The sequence below is a fragment of the Coffea arabica genome, chromosome 5c, assembly GCF_036785885.1.
Source record: "Coffea arabica cultivar ET-39 chromosome 5c, Coffea Arabica ET-39 HiFi, whole genome shotgun sequence".
In the NCBI taxonomy this organism is placed as follows: domain Eukaryota; kingdom Viridiplantae; phylum Streptophyta; class Magnoliopsida; order Gentianales; family Rubiaceae; genus Coffea; species Coffea arabica.
Window position 1 is genome coordinate 44,361,650 of NC_092319.1, and position 20,023 is coordinate 44,381,672.

General features: G+C 34.6%; 1 protein-coding gene across 2 annotated transcripts; it reads left to right on the plus strand.

Moving 5' to 3' along the window:
• Nucleotides 1-9,249: 9,249 nt before the first annotated feature.
• Nucleotides 9,250-18,259, plus strand: LOC113690067 (agamous-like MADS-box protein MADS1). 2 transcript variants are annotated; one of them, XM_027207884.2, is made up of 9 exons: nt 9,250-9,388; nt 9,594-9,844; nt 14,789-14,870; nt 15,731-15,792; nt 15,877-15,976; nt 16,065-16,106; nt 17,231-17,272; nt 17,367-17,540; nt 18,098-18,259. In XM_027207884.2, the coding sequence occupies exons 2-8, from the start codon at nt 9,603-9,605 to the stop codon at nt 17,532-17,534; spliced, it is 738 nt and encodes a 245-aa protein (XP_027063685.1). In that variant the 5' UTR covers nt 9,250-9,388; nt 9,594-9,602; the 3' UTR covers nt 17,535-17,540; nt 18,098-18,259. The 2 variants fall into 2 exon arrangements, with proteins under 2 accessions (XP_027063685.1, XP_027063684.1); XM_027207883.2 differs by lacking the exon at nt 9,250-9,388 and having other exon boundaries at nt 9,498-9,844.
• Nucleotides 18,260-20,023: the final 1,764 nt, after the last annotated feature.

The window sequence follows — 20,023 nt, forward strand, 5'->3', positions numbered from 1 at the left end:
CCCTTCCTGAACTCCATTTGGTCGTGAATCCTGGATCTAGTCAGCATGGGTAAGAATTAAGAATCGACCTCAAATGCCTGTGGACTTGCAAGCAAGATTTAAGTACCGTAAATCTTTGCCCCTTTCGGGGCTCCACAATGTGCAGGATTTGCGGACACTGATATGGTCCATGCAGACAGCAGAGGACCAAACACAAAGTCCAACAGGTCCCTGGGCTCCACTAACTAGTGTATTTTTCTCTTTTTAAATTAAGATTATCCGCCAAATAAATCCAACTCCCGTGATTATTGTGTTAGTTTTAGTATGTGAGTTGCTAGTTTAATAGAAGATTGTTGTATCTGTCAGATACTCAAGGGTTTTTTTTAATTGTGTACAAAAACTAATTTTAGACCAAAATGTGTTCATCTTTGTGTTGGCCAGACATACTTTTTTATGTTAGAGCCAAACGAGTCAGCTTTTTATAACACTCAAATGCAGCCTTGGGTTCCCACATTGGATCCATTATCATCTCAAAATGGAAACCACAAAAAAGTAGTAGTAAAGAAGCAATTACATGGTGACTTAAACTCTCTGCTCTCCACTAAGGCGTAAAACCTAACAATAGCAACAGACTCATCCCAAGTTCTCCAGCTACTCAAGCTCCGACAATGACCTCGTACAACAACAACATTATTGAATTAACATGGTCCACCAAGAAGAAGCTTGTTTTAATCTCCTAGCGTGACCCTACCCATAGAGCAGTCCTCATCAATGGACATCATCGATATCTGATATTCCTTTCAGTAGCAACCAGCACGAGTTGATCTACTTCTATATATTATGCGCGCGCGCACACACACACACATCTTTTAAGGATATTTGGATCATAAGAAACTACTATAGGATGCTTCCATATTATGAGAAAATAGTGATTCTAATTAAAATTACTCGTCGTGCGTCTAAATCTGTCTGATGATATATATATACTATCAGTATAAGAAAAATTAATCCTTACACATTTGATTTTTCTTTTTTTTTGGGTATGTGATATCAATGCCTACAATTAAAGTATATCCCATAATAAACGAAACGAAGACTAGTGTGCATCTGATATCATCCCATTGTAACAATGGCATTAGTCTATCTATAGTTGACATGTGTATCAAATTTCAAATTAGTAATCATTTTGACCTGGAAGACTTGGAGGGCATCCTGAGTGTGTGTCGTTTCATGCACATGCAGTAGTACCCTGCAACTGCAAGCAGGAAGACTGGAGAGAGCGTGGAGAAATAATGCTGCTTCTGCCATTTCAACTTATGGTAATGGTTCTCATGTCAGATCAAGTGAAGACAGTAGTATTTTACCACCAAGACGACATCTATGATCTACCATTTTTGTGATAAATTCCCCTGGTCCGTGTTAAAAATGGTAAAGATTACATGCTCAAAACAGATGTTAGACCCAAAAGAAAGAAACACGAGACTAATTAGCATAGAAGCTGCCTCGAACCTTGCCATAACCATTGACCACCTGAAACGCCAGGACCCTAAATCCAGTTTTCAATTCACATTAGATGGCATTAATTGTCGAATCAAGTGAATAATCTCAACGTTTTTTTTTTTTTTTTTGGTGGTTAAAATTACACGGGCTTCTTGAGATTTTTAATCATTTTGTTATATACGTCTTTGGCAGTCATCGCCATTTTCCACATTGTTCATGTTCTTGTACTTTTCCCCCCCCCCCCCCCCCCCCCCCCAAAACTACTGTTGCAAAAGCTATGTAGGAAGTTAATTGCCACTGAAAAATGTGGACGGGTTTGTATTTTCTGTTAATTGGAAATGCTAACAGGAGAGTTCAATTCTATATAGTTTCACATAATCTCGAAAAGACAATCCAGACACAGTCAATCTTTTCCTTGATTTTTTTTTTCTTTTTTGGGTTTTGGGGAGGAATATTGACAAGTCTATTGAAGGGCATTCACCTTCAGTATACTGACAAATACGGGTATTTGTAAAATTTGATTTCTGAATGAACGTAATTCTTATATGGGTTGTGCAATTTCCAAAAATAACAAGAGAAGTAATATCACAATTTCTTTGGAGCTGGCTAGTGTAAGTGGCAAAATGAATGGACTAGAAAACCCAGTGATTTGAAGCTACAACTCGTACTAATTAAATCACCAACCTAACTCGTACTAGATCAAGAACCAAAGTTTATTTTACACGACCAACCTAACTCGTACTACATCAAGAACCAAAGTTTGTTTTACTTTTACACGACCTAACCGAGGAAAGGTCTTTCTCAGGAGTTAAGGGCTGTAGGGTTGACACCTAATTTGCAAGTTTTGTCACTTGACGTCCAACTGGTTTGATGTTGATATTCGATTTTGGCATCCATAGAGGATTAAGCTTTCATACAGTATTAGGTTTAACTGCATAATAATTCTTCTCAATTTGAATTTGAACTTCAAATTTTATATGCATAATATCTATTCATTCTTGCTAACGCATACACTGTCAGTTTGGAGAAGCTCGTTCCATGGATATATTGTAAGGAAACCTATATGTTGATTTGAAAAGAAGTAATATATATATAACATATATTTTGATTTCAACCCAGGCATGTATGTCTAACATGGTTTATTGATAAAGAAAAGTTGACGGCTAAAATGAAAAGTCTAAACTTTAAGGGCTGTTTTGAGTTGTAAACTAGATCAAGCATTAATTCTAGCAAGCCAGACGCTGCAAAAATCTAAGTGGTTGGGTACAAAAGTTTTCTTGAGAACATAGCGAGTCCATTTGGATTGAAGGTTAATTATTTGGAGGGAAAATTATTTTATTCATTGTAATACTTTTGTGTGATTTAAAATATGTCTAATAAAAAGGTTGTTATGATAACAAAAGATGATAAAAACTTGGGTTGAAAGGAATCTCGAAAAGAATTTTTGCCAAATAGTTGCTATCCATATACAATTATGTTCCGATATGCTATATTGCCAGTCGCTGAGAAAGGAAAAACTCACTCTTCATATCAAAGAGGCAGGATTTCAGCTTTCACTTTTACATTCCGCTGAACGGTTAAATGAAAAATAGCACACCAAATATTCGGTTCCAAAATCGACCCAAATGTGCTTGTCGAGGATATACATGGAAGCTATGTAGAACTTCATTCTTGTTCAGTTCTTCTGTTTTGGGAAAAAGAGATTTATGCCTTGTAAATATTGATCGTGAAGGTATCAATAGGATAGGAAGAATCAACAATAATGCAATTCTTGGTTTTATGGCAAAAATTGTGCAGTAAAAGCTCATTTGTCTAGCTAGAAGAACAGTAACATAACACATTAGTTTGCTTACAGCTCACTATGTTCAATAAGGAGGCATAATAATTCCTCCAACTAATTGGAGTGTGAAATGTTAATTACCTCAATTCAGTTGATCAAACCAGATACCCATAGACAAATCCAATAATCTCATCAAACCATTATGTTGTTCTGTTGCCATAGCAACATGCAGAACTTTAGATAAGAGAACTCATGAAACATGTAGTTATATTCCTTCAAGAAATTGAGGATACATTGCCGTTTGGGGGAAAAAATTTTGAGGATAAAAGAACCCAAAAATAAAATGGCACTTACAATTACATTGTGTACCCAAATGAAACCAAACATACCATAATACAGTTTTAGGCAAAAGGGTATGGGGAAAAAAGCGAAACTGAGGAGATAGGTTGAAGAAGATGGATGCCAAAATAGAGGGAGGGAATGTATCTCAATCCTTGTTTTTTTTTTTTTTGGCTTTCACACACTCAATCAAAAGGCAAGAAAATGAAGGGAGATGTGTAAATTTCAAAGTACATACATTTTACATGTTGTAATGTTATCTGATGTAACTAATATTCTTTGAGATTGGACACAGGCGAAAGGGGACCACTATTGCAATAGTCATAAACATATGTATTGTGATGTTTGCATTGAAAGAACGTCAAATGATGGTGAAAGGTGCGATGACTTGAATGCAATACCTAATACGATAAATGCCACATAAGTGGCACTGTACAACCGTGCTGTGCTGTCTCCCAAAGTAGGAGGATATGTGAGGACTTGGTTTAGTGTTGAAGTGAGTTTGGATTCCAATAGATAGCATGCACTATGGGACAGATAAAGAGAATTTTTTGCATGATCAAGCACAATAAAGGAAAATTTTGCCTACCCATAATGAAAGAAACAAAGAAAAATTTGGAACAAAAAAAAAAAAAAAAAAAACCTTGTGTGGATGCTACTTTTCTACAAAATCGCTTTTGGGATTTTTGAAAAATATTCCGATTGTGAAATTTCTAACTAGCTTTTTGCCTCATATATATCACATTTTAAACAAACACTAGAGCACTATTTTTCTCCAACAAAAAAAATCTTCCAAAAATTACAATCCAAACCGGACAAAAAGGAATGCATTTATTCTGACTAGCTAGGTCGTCTTCTTTGTTTGCTTTGAATTAAGTTGATTCTAATCTTTTGCTTAATTAAACAAGTTATCTATTGTTTCCATTTTTGTTTAACTATTCAAAATTATATTGAAAATGCTGATTTTGAAAGCATTTCTCTGGGGTCTACAAATGCCTCAAATAACTGTTTTTTAAGGGCTCAAATGATGCTAGTCATGTAGCTTGTTCATCTAAGTAGAGATGGTGGAAGACAAGAGAAAGTAATATGAATGATTTAGTTTATATGACATTCCAATATGATAAAGCCACACATAATCTTGATACTCAATTTCATGGTTCACTTCTTCGGGAATAATCAACTAAACATGACATATCGCATAGATGGTCAATTTTTTAACAATTTCTTCATTTCCCCTTTCTGTTTTGCATTGATGGAATATTATATGTGAATGGACACAACAAATTCAACTTTGTAGGAAAGAAAAAAAAAAAAAGTCATGGAAAAACGCGTTTGGTTGACAATTAGAGTTTGTTAATGATTGGGAGATGAAAATAAATATCATGGGAGAGCATCCATTTTCTTGAAAACGGGTTGATTAGTTTTCTGTACTTTTTCAGTCATGTCCAAACTTCAGAGGAAGGTAAGGTAATTTGGTGACAAACCATGATGTTGTTCATTTGCACTGAAAGTTGGTGCTTTACCAAACCATACACATATTTCACGATCAATTTCGGCCGAGAAGAAAACAAAAGAGGTCGACCATCATTTATTGGACAATCATTTTAGGCTATGGTAAATTAGAAAATCTATTAAGTGGTAGAAAATAATAATACAAAAGAGTGTTCATACTTTATATGCAGACAGATGTAGTAAAAATATATGATTAGTCATAGAAACAACCAATGTTGGGAGCTTTTCTTGTTTAAATATGGTGGATAAATTGAGGTTGAAGAAGGTAAACAGAAGAGTTTGAGAGATTCTTCAAATAATGAGAAAATGAATAGTTGATTGCTATATATCTTATGCTGGCGTTGTTAGGAGAGCCCAAGTCATGATCTTGCTTGCTTCCTCGTGGACGGATACTCATCTTCACAATTTCTTCTTCTTCCTCCCATCTGTTCTGCTTGAGATTATCAAGAAAAAAGTCACAAACCCATCATCTCCTGTTGAAAAACAAAGAAAATCAAAGAAAGATATAACCCACCTCCTATTCAACTTAGATACTAGATAACTAACGACAACGAAAACAAAACCTGGTAAAACAAATTAAAGGCTTCATGAGTTGTAGATTGGATTTTGGAGTAGTAAAAAATGCAATAAATCTTTTTCCTTCTGTTCAACAAATTAGTGATAAAATCTGATTTTATGTTCAAAAAGCTACTGCCTACGCAGAATATTGCAGACTGCACGAAAAATAGCTTAGCTCACTGATTTGGCCTTGTGAGTATTTGGAAAAAAAAATTTCTTTACTTGAATGACAAACATGTCTTTTAATCATCTTTTTATTTTTTGAACCGCTTTTTTTTTTTAATTTCTCATATATCACATCATAAAAAATACTACTCTAGTAATTATTTAAAAAATTTTTCCAAATAAATCTTCTATTCAAACACATAGCAAAATCTGCACCTTCACCTTTTATTACATTTTTTTTAAAAATTTTTTTGGCAAACAAATCTCTCGTGCAAATTTCACTCATAACACTGATAAGATAGGATCTCCCAAAAATCCTTCCAGTTCCAGATATTGTTCCAGCAGTTGTCAAGAGTTATCTAGGAATTCTCATCAGAACAACTTTTATAGCCTTCCAATCTATAAAGTGATTCCTTTCTTGGTATGTTGTGCACCCCGGCCCATTGGTCATAACTTGATAAGAAATCTTAATAAATTGTCCTGAGTTTTACAACATGCGAAAATGGGAAATGTCATCTTGGAGGTATGAAGTTGCAGTGCATGTGTAGATCAAATAGGGAGGGATCGATGCATGAGAAGAGAAGCGAAGAAGTCGTGTCAAAAGGTCATAATCACTAATACAGGAGCCCGCACTTATAACAAAGAAATAGGGGACCCTAATGCGATTCTCTTTGATTTGATATCTAGTCAAAAGCATTCTGTTTTTCACTTCTTCAGTAACTAAACTAAAATGGATTGCTAAATCTACTCCAACCAATACTAAGAAAGGAAGCTCTACCTTAGAAGATGAGTAAGGGAATATCATTATGATTACGTAGAATTCTGATTCTGTGCTTCCTTTCTTTCTTCCTTTTTTTTATATATATTTTCTTCAAATGATTCAGGTTATATAGTTCTACCTCTCTTTTCTTGTTTCAATTTTTTGAGTTTTAATTTGAACAAAAAGGTAGGGATGCAAGATGTAGAAGTAGGATCGAAAACATTAGTGAGTGCAACTCATTCGGGCCGGGGAACAATGTTCATTACTCAACATGGATTATAAATCATCATCACAGATAACTTGTAAATCTTTTGCAACAAAATTGTACAAATCTAGCAGTCAAATATTAAATGGTGTGAACAAAACCCATTTAAGTTCTCGAATATATGCTAATAAATCCTCTATTTTACTTTGAAAAGAATTGTTGACCCGCAACTACAAGATACGATCTTCTTATTATTCTGTCCCGAGCATCTTTCTTTCCTTCCTTCCTGCCATGAGTTTTTTTTTAAATTCAAGGGAAACTCCGAACTCAAGGGAAATAGAGTAATGGAGGGCTTGAAGAGTTACACTACTAAGCTCACATTTGAGGTGCGTAGCCTTCTGATAAAACCTACTGGTAACTACTAATGAAAAGATTTAATCGTTTTTATATATACTCTAATAGGTTTAAATGCACGCCACATCAGTTCAATTAATTTAGATCTAAATTTCGCATTTTACACATGCTACATATATAGACCTATTAAGGTCATATATATACGTCAATATAGAAAAGATTAATTCAAAAGGGAATGAGAAAATAGTGTCCAAGGGCTACAACGCATTTGAAAGAAGGCAATTCGGTTAATTATGTTAAAAATTTTCTCCTTTCATAGTCCTAAGATTTCCGTGTATCACAAGAAGTATGAAGTTGCACTTATAGATATGATGCTTCAACGTCAGATCCTCGCATGAAAACAGATTTATGGAAGAGTCGATTGTTACTCCAAGAAGGATAGGACATAGTAAGCGTTCTTATGCGGACTTTGTGAGTATGTTAAAAAGCCAACATGAACATTAGGAAATACTACTTCATTTGTTACTCAGAAATTAGGTGCATATATAACAAATTATATAAAACCACCCTAAATCAACATATATATTAGGGATTACTAGTATACTAATTCATTTTTTTTCTTCTGCTTCGTCGAGCATCTATAGAGTTCCGCATCAAGAAATTCTTACAAGAAGTTGTAATGGGAGTGGCGTGCCTAGTGGAGGAATCAAAAAATTAAGTAATGTTGATCATGAAGAGTACCATTGGAGTCTATTCCTAATTTTTTTTTTTTTTTGCAATTTGACCATCCGTGATAATCACTTAAATTCTACCTCATTTGCACTCAAATAGTAAATGTGAGATCACACTGTTCAGTGCAAGCTTATAAATTTTGCATTAGAGAGCATAAGATTGAAGCAGCTAGCATAAAAGAAAAATGCGAGGTCATAGTTCAGTGCAAGCTTAGATTTTATACATTAGAGAGCATGACATTGAAAGAGCACAAAAAGAGAGAATGATGCATGGATGACACCTCTTGTAATTTGATAGCCCAAAGAAAGGACAACTATCTAAGAGATACCAACGTATTTTGCACAACGAATTCGTTTTCTTCAATATACCAATGCTTATTTTTTGCAGCAAAGGTCCTGAGAAAATCTTTTGATATAGATACATGTCTATCTAATTTGAAGCTAGCATTGGAAATTTTTGGGGTGGCACTTTTTGGGCGCAAGAATCCTACATAACATGGACCCTAAAACTGAAAGGTGATGGCCAATAAGGTTGAAGAGTATGATGAGGCTCCTCTTACCATAAATGAACCGTGTAATGGGAGATGGTGAATTGGACATCACATGGGAGTCACCCTCAAGCACGTCACAACTTGAATGGATACTACAATCAGAGAAATCTAATAATGTAAGAGAGAGGAGGGTTGTATATGTTCTTGGTGGGATGGAAGCGGTGAAAACATTTCAACCACAGGTAAACAAAAAGAAAAGGAAACAAGAAATAAAAAGAGGTCAGAAACAATTTCTTGAATAGTGAGACACAGAGAGAAAGAGAGAATGGAGGGAAAAGAAAGTGGGAAACTCAAAAATCCAGAAAGCAAATTACTTGCAACATGAATAAAGGCTCTCTCATTTCTGTTTGTTTTTTTCTGATCAGCTAGCTAGCTCCAAGATAGATAGATATAATGCATCCATTGCATTGCATTCACAATATGGCTTGAGCGCAACTTCACCGAGGTCATATTCAATCCCATTAATAGTCACTTTCTAAAAGAACAGATCTCATTATCTCTCCCCCTTTTTCCCATACTTGAGAAAAAGAAATGGACGGTTAATGGAGTTAAGGAGTCTGAAAGAAAGTGGACATCAGCAGTCAATTCCCTCCCCCAACCCACAAACACCAAACAAAAACTCTCTCTTGTGTACTTCATCAACTTGAGCCCTCCTCCATACAGTTTCCCTACAAGAAAATGAAAGTATTTGTATAGTTACCCTATACCACCAAAATAATAGAGCTTGTTGTTGTTGGATGGTCTATTATCTACCTATAAATACACCTCCCCTTCAGCTTCTCACTTCCATTTTCTGCAAAACTCTCCTGTTCACAGCTACAATATTTTCCTTAGCATTATTATAGAGTGTAGACTCTAGAGAATAGAACAGAATTCTCATTTCTCTCGTTCTCTTCTTATTAGTTGTTTGTTACACTAGCAAGTCTCCCTTTACTGTATCTTTACTTTCTTCAGGTCAGTGTATAGAGTTCAAAAGTTCCATGTATATTGACCTAAAACACACGCAATACCGAGTGACTAAGAATTTCTTGCTTTGCTTATTTTGGATGCCTCTATATATTTCTGTTTTACTACTAGAAAACTCATCATCCTCCAATTCTGGCTATATTTTGTTATCACTTTATCAACAGAATCATCAAATTGGTTTTGCTTATTTCAGCTTTTGAAGATGGATTGTCCTAGTCAAGATCATCAATTTGATCAGTCGTCCTCTTCTCAGCTCAGAAAAACTGGAAGAGGGAAGATTGAGATCAAGAGGATAGAAAACACTACAAATCGACAAGTCACCTTCTGCAAGCGTCGTAATGGCCTCCTCAAGAAGGCTTACGAATTGTCTGTGCTTTGTGATGCTGAAGTTGCTCTGATTGTCTTCTCCAGCCGCGGCCGCCTTTACGAATATGCTAATAACAGGTTGAGGGAAATTTGCTTGTTAATTGTTCTTGCTCGAGTTGCTTCTATGCAGGTTAATTAGTAGTTTTTGAGGTTGTTTTGACAAAGTTAAGGTTGTTCATTGATTCCTTTATTTTGGTGAAAAGAAGTTTTCTCAAGTTTCCATCTTTTCCCCGTGTGTTAATGCCAGTGTTCAGAATTTAGAAAGACAGATTGGTCGTGGGGATGGACATGTATATGTCTTGATTTCATCAGCTCCTGTCATAGTATTTAAATGGGGATTTTTTGGCGTAGGAAACATAATGATTTGATGCAGTTAAGATAGAGTTGCCTCACAAAGATTCACTTGTTTCTCTTCTGTTTTCTTTCCTTAATGAGCTTTGCAACATATCTCTTTCTTCTCTATTCTTCTCTATTCTTCCTTCCCAGTTTTTTGCTTGATCTAATCCTCAGATCTGCTATAAAAGATGGAAGTAGAACTTATCCATAAAGCTAAGAGTTTTGAAACAACAATTCAAGTGAAGAAAAGCAAAGAAATTCTTGGGAATCAGCTTCCTCTTTTTATCTCCATTGTTGTTATCTTTGCCTTTTCTTTTGCTTATTTTTCCTCACTCTATTTTCCTTCTCTCCCTCTCTCTCCACATGTCACCTGTCAGCTTACATGAAGCTCTCTGCTGACTGCTGCTCCTAAGCTGTCATGTCCTCATTATCCCATCCTCTTCACCTCATGACTCATCCTTAAATAATAACTTGTCAGTCATCGGTATATATGAGAAAAAGAAGATGACAGTTAAAAATGACCAATGAAGTTTCAGATTAGGGTTTCAAAGCTCAAAAGGGTTGGTCTTAGAACTAATCAAAATCCCATCTTTAGACGCAAAAGGTCAAATTAGGGTTCTAATAACAAATGAGATTTCTTGGATTTTGTCATCCTAGTTGACCATTCTACCCCTTGCAATAGCCTATAGGCTACAGTAAGAATAACTTTTGAAAAAAAAAAAGTTACTTTAAGGTGGCTAGTACAGATTTTAGGGTTTGATTTCTAGATGTGCATACATCATAAGTTAGGCCAGAATCTTTGGTCTGGTCACACATGATTTTTCAGTTCTAGACTTGAAGACAAGAGGAGGAGTGTCTGTGCCATATTCCTTCCCAACCTGGGGTTGTCTTTCATCATCTCCTCAGTCAAATTTTTATCTCAAAAGGTGAAATTTTACTCATAATAGATCCTTCAACTTAGACTTCTTTGCCCTTTCTTCAAAACTTTGACTTCCCTTCTCAAGCTCAAGAGATCATCCATAGATCAGAAGACGGTGAAGAAGCACGAAAGGTAAAATGAAAGCTAAATTTGGTAATTAGCCCTTTTATAAAAATTTTATATCTTTCCTTTTTAGGTCACTCTTCTTGTTAACCAATCAGGAAAAAACAAAGAGAAAATGGGGATGGGGAATCAAAGGTACGGAAAAATTAAAAGGGTTAATGGGGTTTCTGCACTTTTTTAGATTGTTTTGTTTTTCTTGCATGGGGAAGCGTGTGTAAGTTTATGCAACAATGGCTGCTCTCTGAAGTCTGAAACAGACAGCTTCAATCTGATGTATTCAGATCAGAAGAGTTGACAGACAGACAAAGAAACACTTACTACTCAGTGCTCACACACAGAACACACACTAACACAAGCAATAATGGTACAACAGTGAGAAAAACTTTATTTGGTCTTTGAAGTTGTGAGAGAATGCATAGAGGACTGCAAGAAAATGGAACTATGAAAGCAATTTCGGGATTTTGAAAAAATCGAGGTGGGTAATGGGGTCAATCGAGAGGGTATTACACTTTGGGTTAAAAGGGTTGTTGACACGTGGCAATTGTGGGGGTATAGATACTCAAGCCAATCATATTGTAGGATCTTGTGCCAGCGTGGCATAGGACAGCCCATCTGTGGCTCGACAAAATTAAGGTTGCAGCTTATCCTGACTATACTGAAATGTATGTTTTGTGTTTTGTCCAAACTGTACAGTTTTGCAGAGTCTGCGATAGTGCGAAGTCTTGTTTACTATTCAGCCTAAAAACTGGTTAAAGAAACTTGAAGTTTGATTTTACTTGGGTCACTGAAATTGCTTCTTTGCACTCATCATGTAAAAGAAGCATACCACTTTGCAATGCTGCAATTATATATCAACAAAATATGGTTTTCCTGCAAAAGAGTGCCTGACATTTTAGAGTAGGAAGCTAACTAATCATATATAATTAAAGACCTTTACGCATGATCTTCAGGTCATATGTGTTTTACATATTTGATCTAAGACAAATTAGTTTTCAAAAGAACATCATTAATACGTATTTTATAGGTAATTTTTAAAGAAACAACCAAAAACAGAAAGGTTAATGTCTTGTTTTAGCCTCAAGTGATGTGCTTATGCCTTGCATATGCAGGATCCATCTTCTGTGTGAAGTCGTCAAATTTGGCACTATACTTTTAAGGTGGTATGTGCTTTTGCTTAGAAATTCCAAAGGCCAAGCAAGAAAATGTCTGAACTTGTCCCCTTAATCATAGAGCATAGATAGCTTTCAATCTAACTTGCTAAAAGAAAAGGAATTGAAATGACGACATTTTTCTTACTCCTTTTACAGCAACATCCTAATCCTCTTGGTAATTCATAAAACAAATGTTTTCTCTTATTTAACTTAGCCAAAACTCCTGTCAATTGTCATCCTTCAAGTCACATCATCAAATTTAAATAAATGGCCAGTCTATCTTTAACATATAAAGCATTTCTTTCCTCACTTTGAACTTCACATCATCAAATTTAAATAAATGGCCAGTCTATCTTTAACATATAAAGCATTTATTTCCTCACTTTGAACTTTTTTTATATCCTACTAGCCTTTTATTTCTTTTCTTGTGAAATTTGAAAGAATATTCTTATAAGATGATGACATTTGAAAGCTTGAGCTCACACATGACCATTGAATACTTTCCTATTAGCTGTCATATGCAATTTATAAAGTTTTCATAGTATAATTTTGTGTCCTATCTCTTATTAGCAGTTTGTAAGGAGGTTTTACTAGACTAAAAAATATCCAAGACAGTATAGTGTTTCTAATTCTATGTATGAGCTCATTGTGTTACATTTCATGTAGGATTGCTCCAATGTTACATTCTCAACCTTGTTCTGAAACAATTTTTACTCTGAACTGTAGTTACTGAGAAATATACGTTACAGTTAAGTTGATAGCTTCCAATTCATCGTCTACTCGTTAGAATTTCATGAATATGCTAAGAAAGAACTGATGTTCTTCTAGAATCACCCTAATATGTTAGCGTTTGGTGTTCTTTTTTTTTTTTTTTTTTTCAATTCCTACTTCAAGGAGTTTTCTAAGAATGACACAAATTCATCAGCAAATTATAGTAATATATTGGCAGGAAATAACCCCTTAGAGTTTGGGGTAGAAAGTTTCATGCATGCATGTCAATGATTCCAAGGATAAAGTGATATTTTTCCAGCATGGGTGTATAAAAGGAAATATTTAACAGACAAAACGATCTTTAATGCATAAATAAATAATGGGATTTTTTTTTGCATGAAAATTTACAAGTACATTGAACACATTGAAAACATAATAAAAAAGATTTCAATAGATCCTACATCTGGAATTCTTATAATCATTAATGAACATCTTTTACAGGAAAAGATGTGAAGATTGGCTTAAACTTGTATTAGAATATACAGTTACCAATATATCATTTGCATTTTCCAAGTCAATTTTCTCCATGTCTGGGTTACAAATACATCTTTTACCAAGATTGGCTTAAAATAGTATATAGAAGACCTTTGACATGCAATTACAACAAGTGTTTTGAATCACATCTTTTAATTAACCTACACCAGCTATATGATGATGATGATGATCTACTGTTCAGATAACCATTTCATTGGAGTACTTAACTTTTTTGGTTTCCATGCTTAAAGAACGTCTACTGTTTTCTTTTGATGTGTTGCATTGATAGTAAGACTATACAAGTTCCTACAAGATTATGAGCACATTTCTTTCCAAGAACAGATTTTGCAAAAGTGTTGGATGATTTCTCCCTCGATAATATATAGAGAGCTCCAGTTCCAAGAATTTTCAGGGTTTAAAGATCGTTTTAATATGTTAGACATTGACTTTTTTATGACAAACGATTTTCCTCAGTTTTAACTTCTTATTTCTAGGTCACATCAGAGTTTTAACTTAACATTTAAAGACTCTAAAATTTCTTCTTTCTCTTTTTTCAATTTATTTCTTTTTTTCTTGTTTAAATTACATGCATTCCCTTTTTTATCAAATACTTCCAGACTTCTGTTCAATAATCTCCAAAATTTTATAAATAGCTCTTCGAAGGAAAACTAACCTTAGCCTCTTAGTAAAGAGAAGAGTAGAGAATATACACAAAAAGCATAGTTTGACGAATCAAGAAATAATATGGAAAAGAAACAATAGTCAAAAACCAAGAACTAATAATGTCTAGTGATTTCTCTTTTTATATTTTTTTTTGCTAGAAATGAATGCAGTTTCCCAACAAAAAGAAAAGAAAAAAGATCGGATTTTACATATAGGGGTCAAGTAGTTAAGTTCATTTTTTAATTTACTTTCTCAAAAAAAAAAAAAAAAAAACAAAAGAGCCTTTCACATTTCCTCTCCTTTCGGTTCACTCATAAAAGAGTCTATAATAAGGCATCCTTTCTCAACTTCACCTAAATGTTGGAAGACTGGCAGTTTATGTGCACACAGTTAGTGGCTATATATGTACTATGTATGTTGTTTGGCAATTTTTTGCTAAAAATGTAGCTTGGTTTGGCTATTTGTCAATGTATTTCTAGTTTTAACCTTGGTTTTGTCTCTTCTGAATGGAGAAGTATTGATGACATTTATGATGAAAAATCTGATGAACATTGACTTGTATCTTCCTGCTTCCTACGTTTGCAGTGTCAGGGGGACCATTGAGAGGTACAAGAAAGCCTGTGCTGATTCATCAAATCCAGGATCTGTTTCTGAAGCTAACGCCCAGGTATAATACTTCTCATTGTTACGTTAAGCTAAACAGAAACATTCCCTTGTAAATGTTTCCTCATATTCTGGACCACAAGTACTGTAGCTAAAAGTGTTGCATCAATGTTGAAGAACGTATTGCTTTCTGTCCTCTTTTCTTTAGTACCATAAATCCTCTCTCTATCAGTTGATAATCTGACATTTACTATATATGTACGGTGGCAATTGGATTTCTCATGCTCGTATGGCCTAGGGACTTGTTTTCTTGTAAGAAAAGTTGAGCCATTAAAATGGTACCCGTGAAGTATAATATCTTGAGAAGTTGTAAAAAAATTTTAATTTAGATTGTGCCTAAATATGGTGCCCATTAATTTTATATGAGAATTTCTGATTTTAAGTATCACTGATTTCATTTTGATCTGGTATATTTAGGAAGATATGTGTTAATATCTTTGATCAAATATGACATTCTAGAGCTTGTCTGTCTGCTTTTTATCATTTGAATGCTTTACTGAATCTCCAATCCTTTTCAATACTTGTAGACCATGATGATCACTTTTTGTTTCCTCTTTTAAACTTAAACAACCAAATCTGAGAAAGAATCATAACAATCAGCCTTTCTTTTCCCCTTCTCCTATACCATTTAATATTGTGGTAAATACATAATTCAGTGAGGGTTTTCTGTCAATATAGTCGACCAGTGTCAAATTAAGTTAAACTGAAGAAACTCCAGTACCAGCATGCTTCCAATGCCTATGATTAATATTTGTTTCCACCAGAGAATGTTGGATCTGCAAGATAAATGTCCAAGCTTGGGGGCACTCTTTCAGTCCAACATAAGTACCTTCAGACTATAATCAATTGTATATCTGCTTTCAGTTCTATCAGCAAGAAGCTAGCAAGCTCAGGAAACATATAAGAGAGATACAGAATTCAAACAGGTAAACCTTTAAACATACAACAACGAATCAACTCATTTAAGATATAAACTGCACCTCATAAAATTTTTGCTGTGAAATTTCCAGACACATCCTGGGTGACGGGGTAGATGGATTAAACTTCAAAGAACTGAAGAATCTGGAAGGTAAAGTGGAGAAAGCCATTGGCAGAATCCGTACCAGGAAGGTAAATGGTTCATTTTTTCATATTCAGTGGATGATAATGCTAAATCTGTTGTTTGTTGGAGACCAATGAAATTCATTTTATTTTTCAGAACGAGTTATTGTTTGCTGAAATCGAGCTTATGCATAAGAGGGTAAGTGGTCATTGTGGCCTTGCTTTTCAGTTTCCTTTCACAGCTTTACTCAATGTAGTTCAAATTCTAATTTTTGAACTCAAGGAGGGTACAGGGAAAATAGTTTTAGATTTTTTTTTTTCAGAAAGTAACTAAAAAGGGGAGGAGATTGAAGTTATGTCGTTTGATTCGAGGGTGAAAAGTAGAAAATAAACAAGAGTGGATGTGATTTTGCTGATTTCCTAGCTTATAAATAAAACGACCTGCTTGAGATTAAGAGACTGTATTTCTTGAATGTATTGTTATGTTATATGTGAAAACTTTTGGTAACACACTAAGCCCAGTCTCCAGATTTGAATCATGGTTCTAAACAGACAGATGTAACATTACTTCACTGGATGAAAGAAACTAAATTTCTATAGCATACTCTTTTGCAACTAATGAAAATTTATTTCATAAACTCTGAAGACATAGGGTTTCCTTGTATTCATCCTTTTTTGTTTTTCTAAGACACTGGGGCCTGGGGCTTATTGAGCCCTCTTGCAAGTAGCAAGTAAGCTCCTTCAGTTCAGCTGAGGGCCCTCATTACACGCTACAATGTCTTGGTGCTATTTAGAAAAAACTGGTTTAATCTTTACTTGAAAGTATGAAAAGATGTTAAGGGCACAGTGTTTTTTATCAGTTTAACTACTAGATTGTGAAAGTTGGCAGCAAAGTCTACAAACAAATCCCATTAAATGATTTTGCCTTTAGGATACAGGCCCAGTAGGTCAGACTCAGACTTCTAATCATCAAAATAATATCACATGATCAAGAGCGAGCTTACATCATGCAGAAAAAAGGAACAACAAGCAAAATCTGAAATCGTAAATTAAGTTATTTCATGAGGCAGTAATAGTCTGATATGCTGTTCGATTTTTGTTTGTTCTTATCTTGTGGGCACGCACAATAAATGAATGAAATACTTTGGATTTCTAAAAGAACTTCAATTTCCTGAGCACAGCACAAAATTAATATTTTCATTACCTGGGGGCCTTGTTGATTAATGTACATCATTCTGATGAGAACTTCTCTTATGTTGAAAGCTCTATTCAGGGCTTTGTGAATTATATATGCTTAACTTAGAAATGAATCACTTTGGACAGGAAATTGAGCTGCAAAATGCCAATACGTACCTGAGAGCAAAGGTAACATATCTTTCTTTAACAAAGTGTCATGCACAGGTATCCAATTAGCAGTTATATATTTGATCAATTATTTTCTGTATAATCAATGGTGCAGATTGCAGAAAACGAAAGAGCACAGCAGCACATGAACTTAATGCCAGGGTCTGAATACCAGCCTCTTGCTTCACAGCCTTATGATGTTAGGAACTTCCTCCCAGTAAACCTCCTGGAACCTGATCAACATTACTCTCGCCAGGACCAAACTGCTCTTCAACTCGTCTAAGATTTGGTAAGCTTTATTCAAACCATTACTCAAGCACTGCTGATAAAAATTATCAGTTGGATGTGAATCAGATATTTTAGTATTAATGATGTTTCTCTCACTTGTAACTAAGCAAATTATGCAAAATAGTTGAAACTATAATGAAGGTTAATGTTTTTCAGTTGCCAAACTGTTTAACATCCGCTATTATCAAGGAGCAGATGATTAAACTTTGCTGCCTATAAGAAATGCCCGTTCATTTTATGCGTTATCATATCTTGTGGTAGATGCAGGATTTATAACTTTTTTCTGGAGAGGGGAAAAGTGGGGCAAATATGCACTTACATGAAAGTCTTTTGTGTAATTTCCAAGTAGGGATAGCATTTGATTTGATTGAGGGTATAGCTGAAAATCCTTATAGTTTTGGAGGAGATCTAGCTAGTTCAACCAGCCCAGTACATGCGCCATTGATCATATTGTTTCAAACTTTTTTATTCTTCATTGATGCCCAGTAATGAGCTAACTCCTCCCCCCCCCCCCCCCCCCCCCCCCCCCCCCCTCCCCTCTTTTTTTTGTGGTTGCAGCCTGCTGAAGGGAAGTGTTTTCCATTGGATAGGCCTCTATTTTACTAGCACTATGGCAAGAGCTCTTGTCAATTTATGAGAACAAGATATATGTAGCTATAACTAACTACTGCTTTGAGTATGTTGTGTATAAGAATGATCTCGTTTTACTTGTGGACAACATATCTATTTTCTGCGCTCTCCCTAACCGCATTGCGGATGTTACTAATTTCACTGACACAGAACAAGCTCATCTGCCAATGACAGATGCTTGACAGTGTTCACTTGCGTCAAGAAAAAGAAAAATCCAACTGACACAGAACAAGCTCATCTGCCAATGACCCTAGTGATATCTCTTTCAAATGCTTGATAGTTTCCACTTGCGTCAAGAAAAAGAAAAAATCGAAGGATTCACCATTATAGGATATGCTAAGAGCTTGTTTTCTTTTTTTATTCTTTTTTTTTTATTTTGGCAATTAAGGAGGAAAGAGGGTCTCAAAAAGTAACTGAGAATGTTTTTTCTGGTGCATTCTCGGCAGGTCATACTATTCCCATAGTTTTGCTTTTTCTAAATGTGAACTCCAAGTATAAGCTGTTATTGAATTGGCTACAAGCTTCTTGTTGTCCTGTACATTTTCTGCTTTCGTGCAAATTGGAAGTTTTTCACAACCCCAAGTAATTTTTTTTTTTTTTTCTGTGTCCTATAGATATAAAAACCATTTTCTTAAAGGGGGTGTTCCGAACCATCCGCTGCTTATGCAACTGGGTACCTGGGTCTGAAAGTCTCATGCGTCTATGAAACGGCCTTTTTGGTTTCATGGCACCAGGCCCCTGTTTCCAAAACTTCTGTCTTTTTTTTTTTTTTTTTTTTGCCGAAGCGAAATAAACACACACACCCAAACAATGAACAGACACGCAGAGATAACACCGAACACACCGGCCCAAAAGAGCAATCTAAGGTGGGACCCACGAGAAACATCCATCCAACCAATTGGTTCCAAAACTTATGTCGCCCTTGGCCTATAACAAAAACTGTAGCCCTTGGCCTATAACAATTATAGAGTGTGTTTGGATAGGAGATTATTTGAAATTTTATTTGGAATAATTACTGTAGCACTTTTTGTGATGTGATGTATGTGAGATAAAAAGGTGATTGGAAATATAAAAAGGTGTATTGAAAATTGTAATGGTGATGTAAATAAATAAATTTGGGCAAATAGTCTCCTGACAGTTTTAGAATCTTTCCGAGGTTTCTAATAATTTTACTTGGCACTTCAAATTTTAAAAAATTTCATTTGTCTGCCTTACTTTAAATTTTTTGTATCATTTACAAACTATTTTAAAATATAATATTAAAAAATTGATTTTGGAAGAGTAAATATAATCTCATTTCAAATTTTCCATTTGTTATTTTACTTTTTATTATAAAAATGCGAATATAGTAATAATAAATGAAAAGTAAAAACAAAAAGTATGAATGTTTATTGTGATTGGAAAAAATATAGTGCGTTTTTTAAATACCAAAGGTGCGTTTGATAAAACTGAAATTTGAAATTATTAAATTATTGAATTGTTAAGTATTAAATCAAATACATTTGAGTGTATATCACATTCAGTCACTTATTTTTGAAAACAAATTTTGTCTAAACAATTCAGTACCACTTAATTAATTCAGATATTCAATTTTTGATTATCAAACATATCTAAACATATTAAAATCTGAACCCATTAAGTTTAACAAATTTAAATGTTGAATTGAATTATCAAACAAAACCCTAGAGTTAATAATTGAAAGTTTATTTGAGCACTTTTAAGGTAACAAAGATAATATTTTCGTTACTGTAATGTATTTTTGTCAGGACCCAGATTCAAAGGCTGGTCCAAGTAATTTTTGGATTGAAATTTACTAGTCCAAAATGGTTAATCCAAATTACTCAATAGCTATTG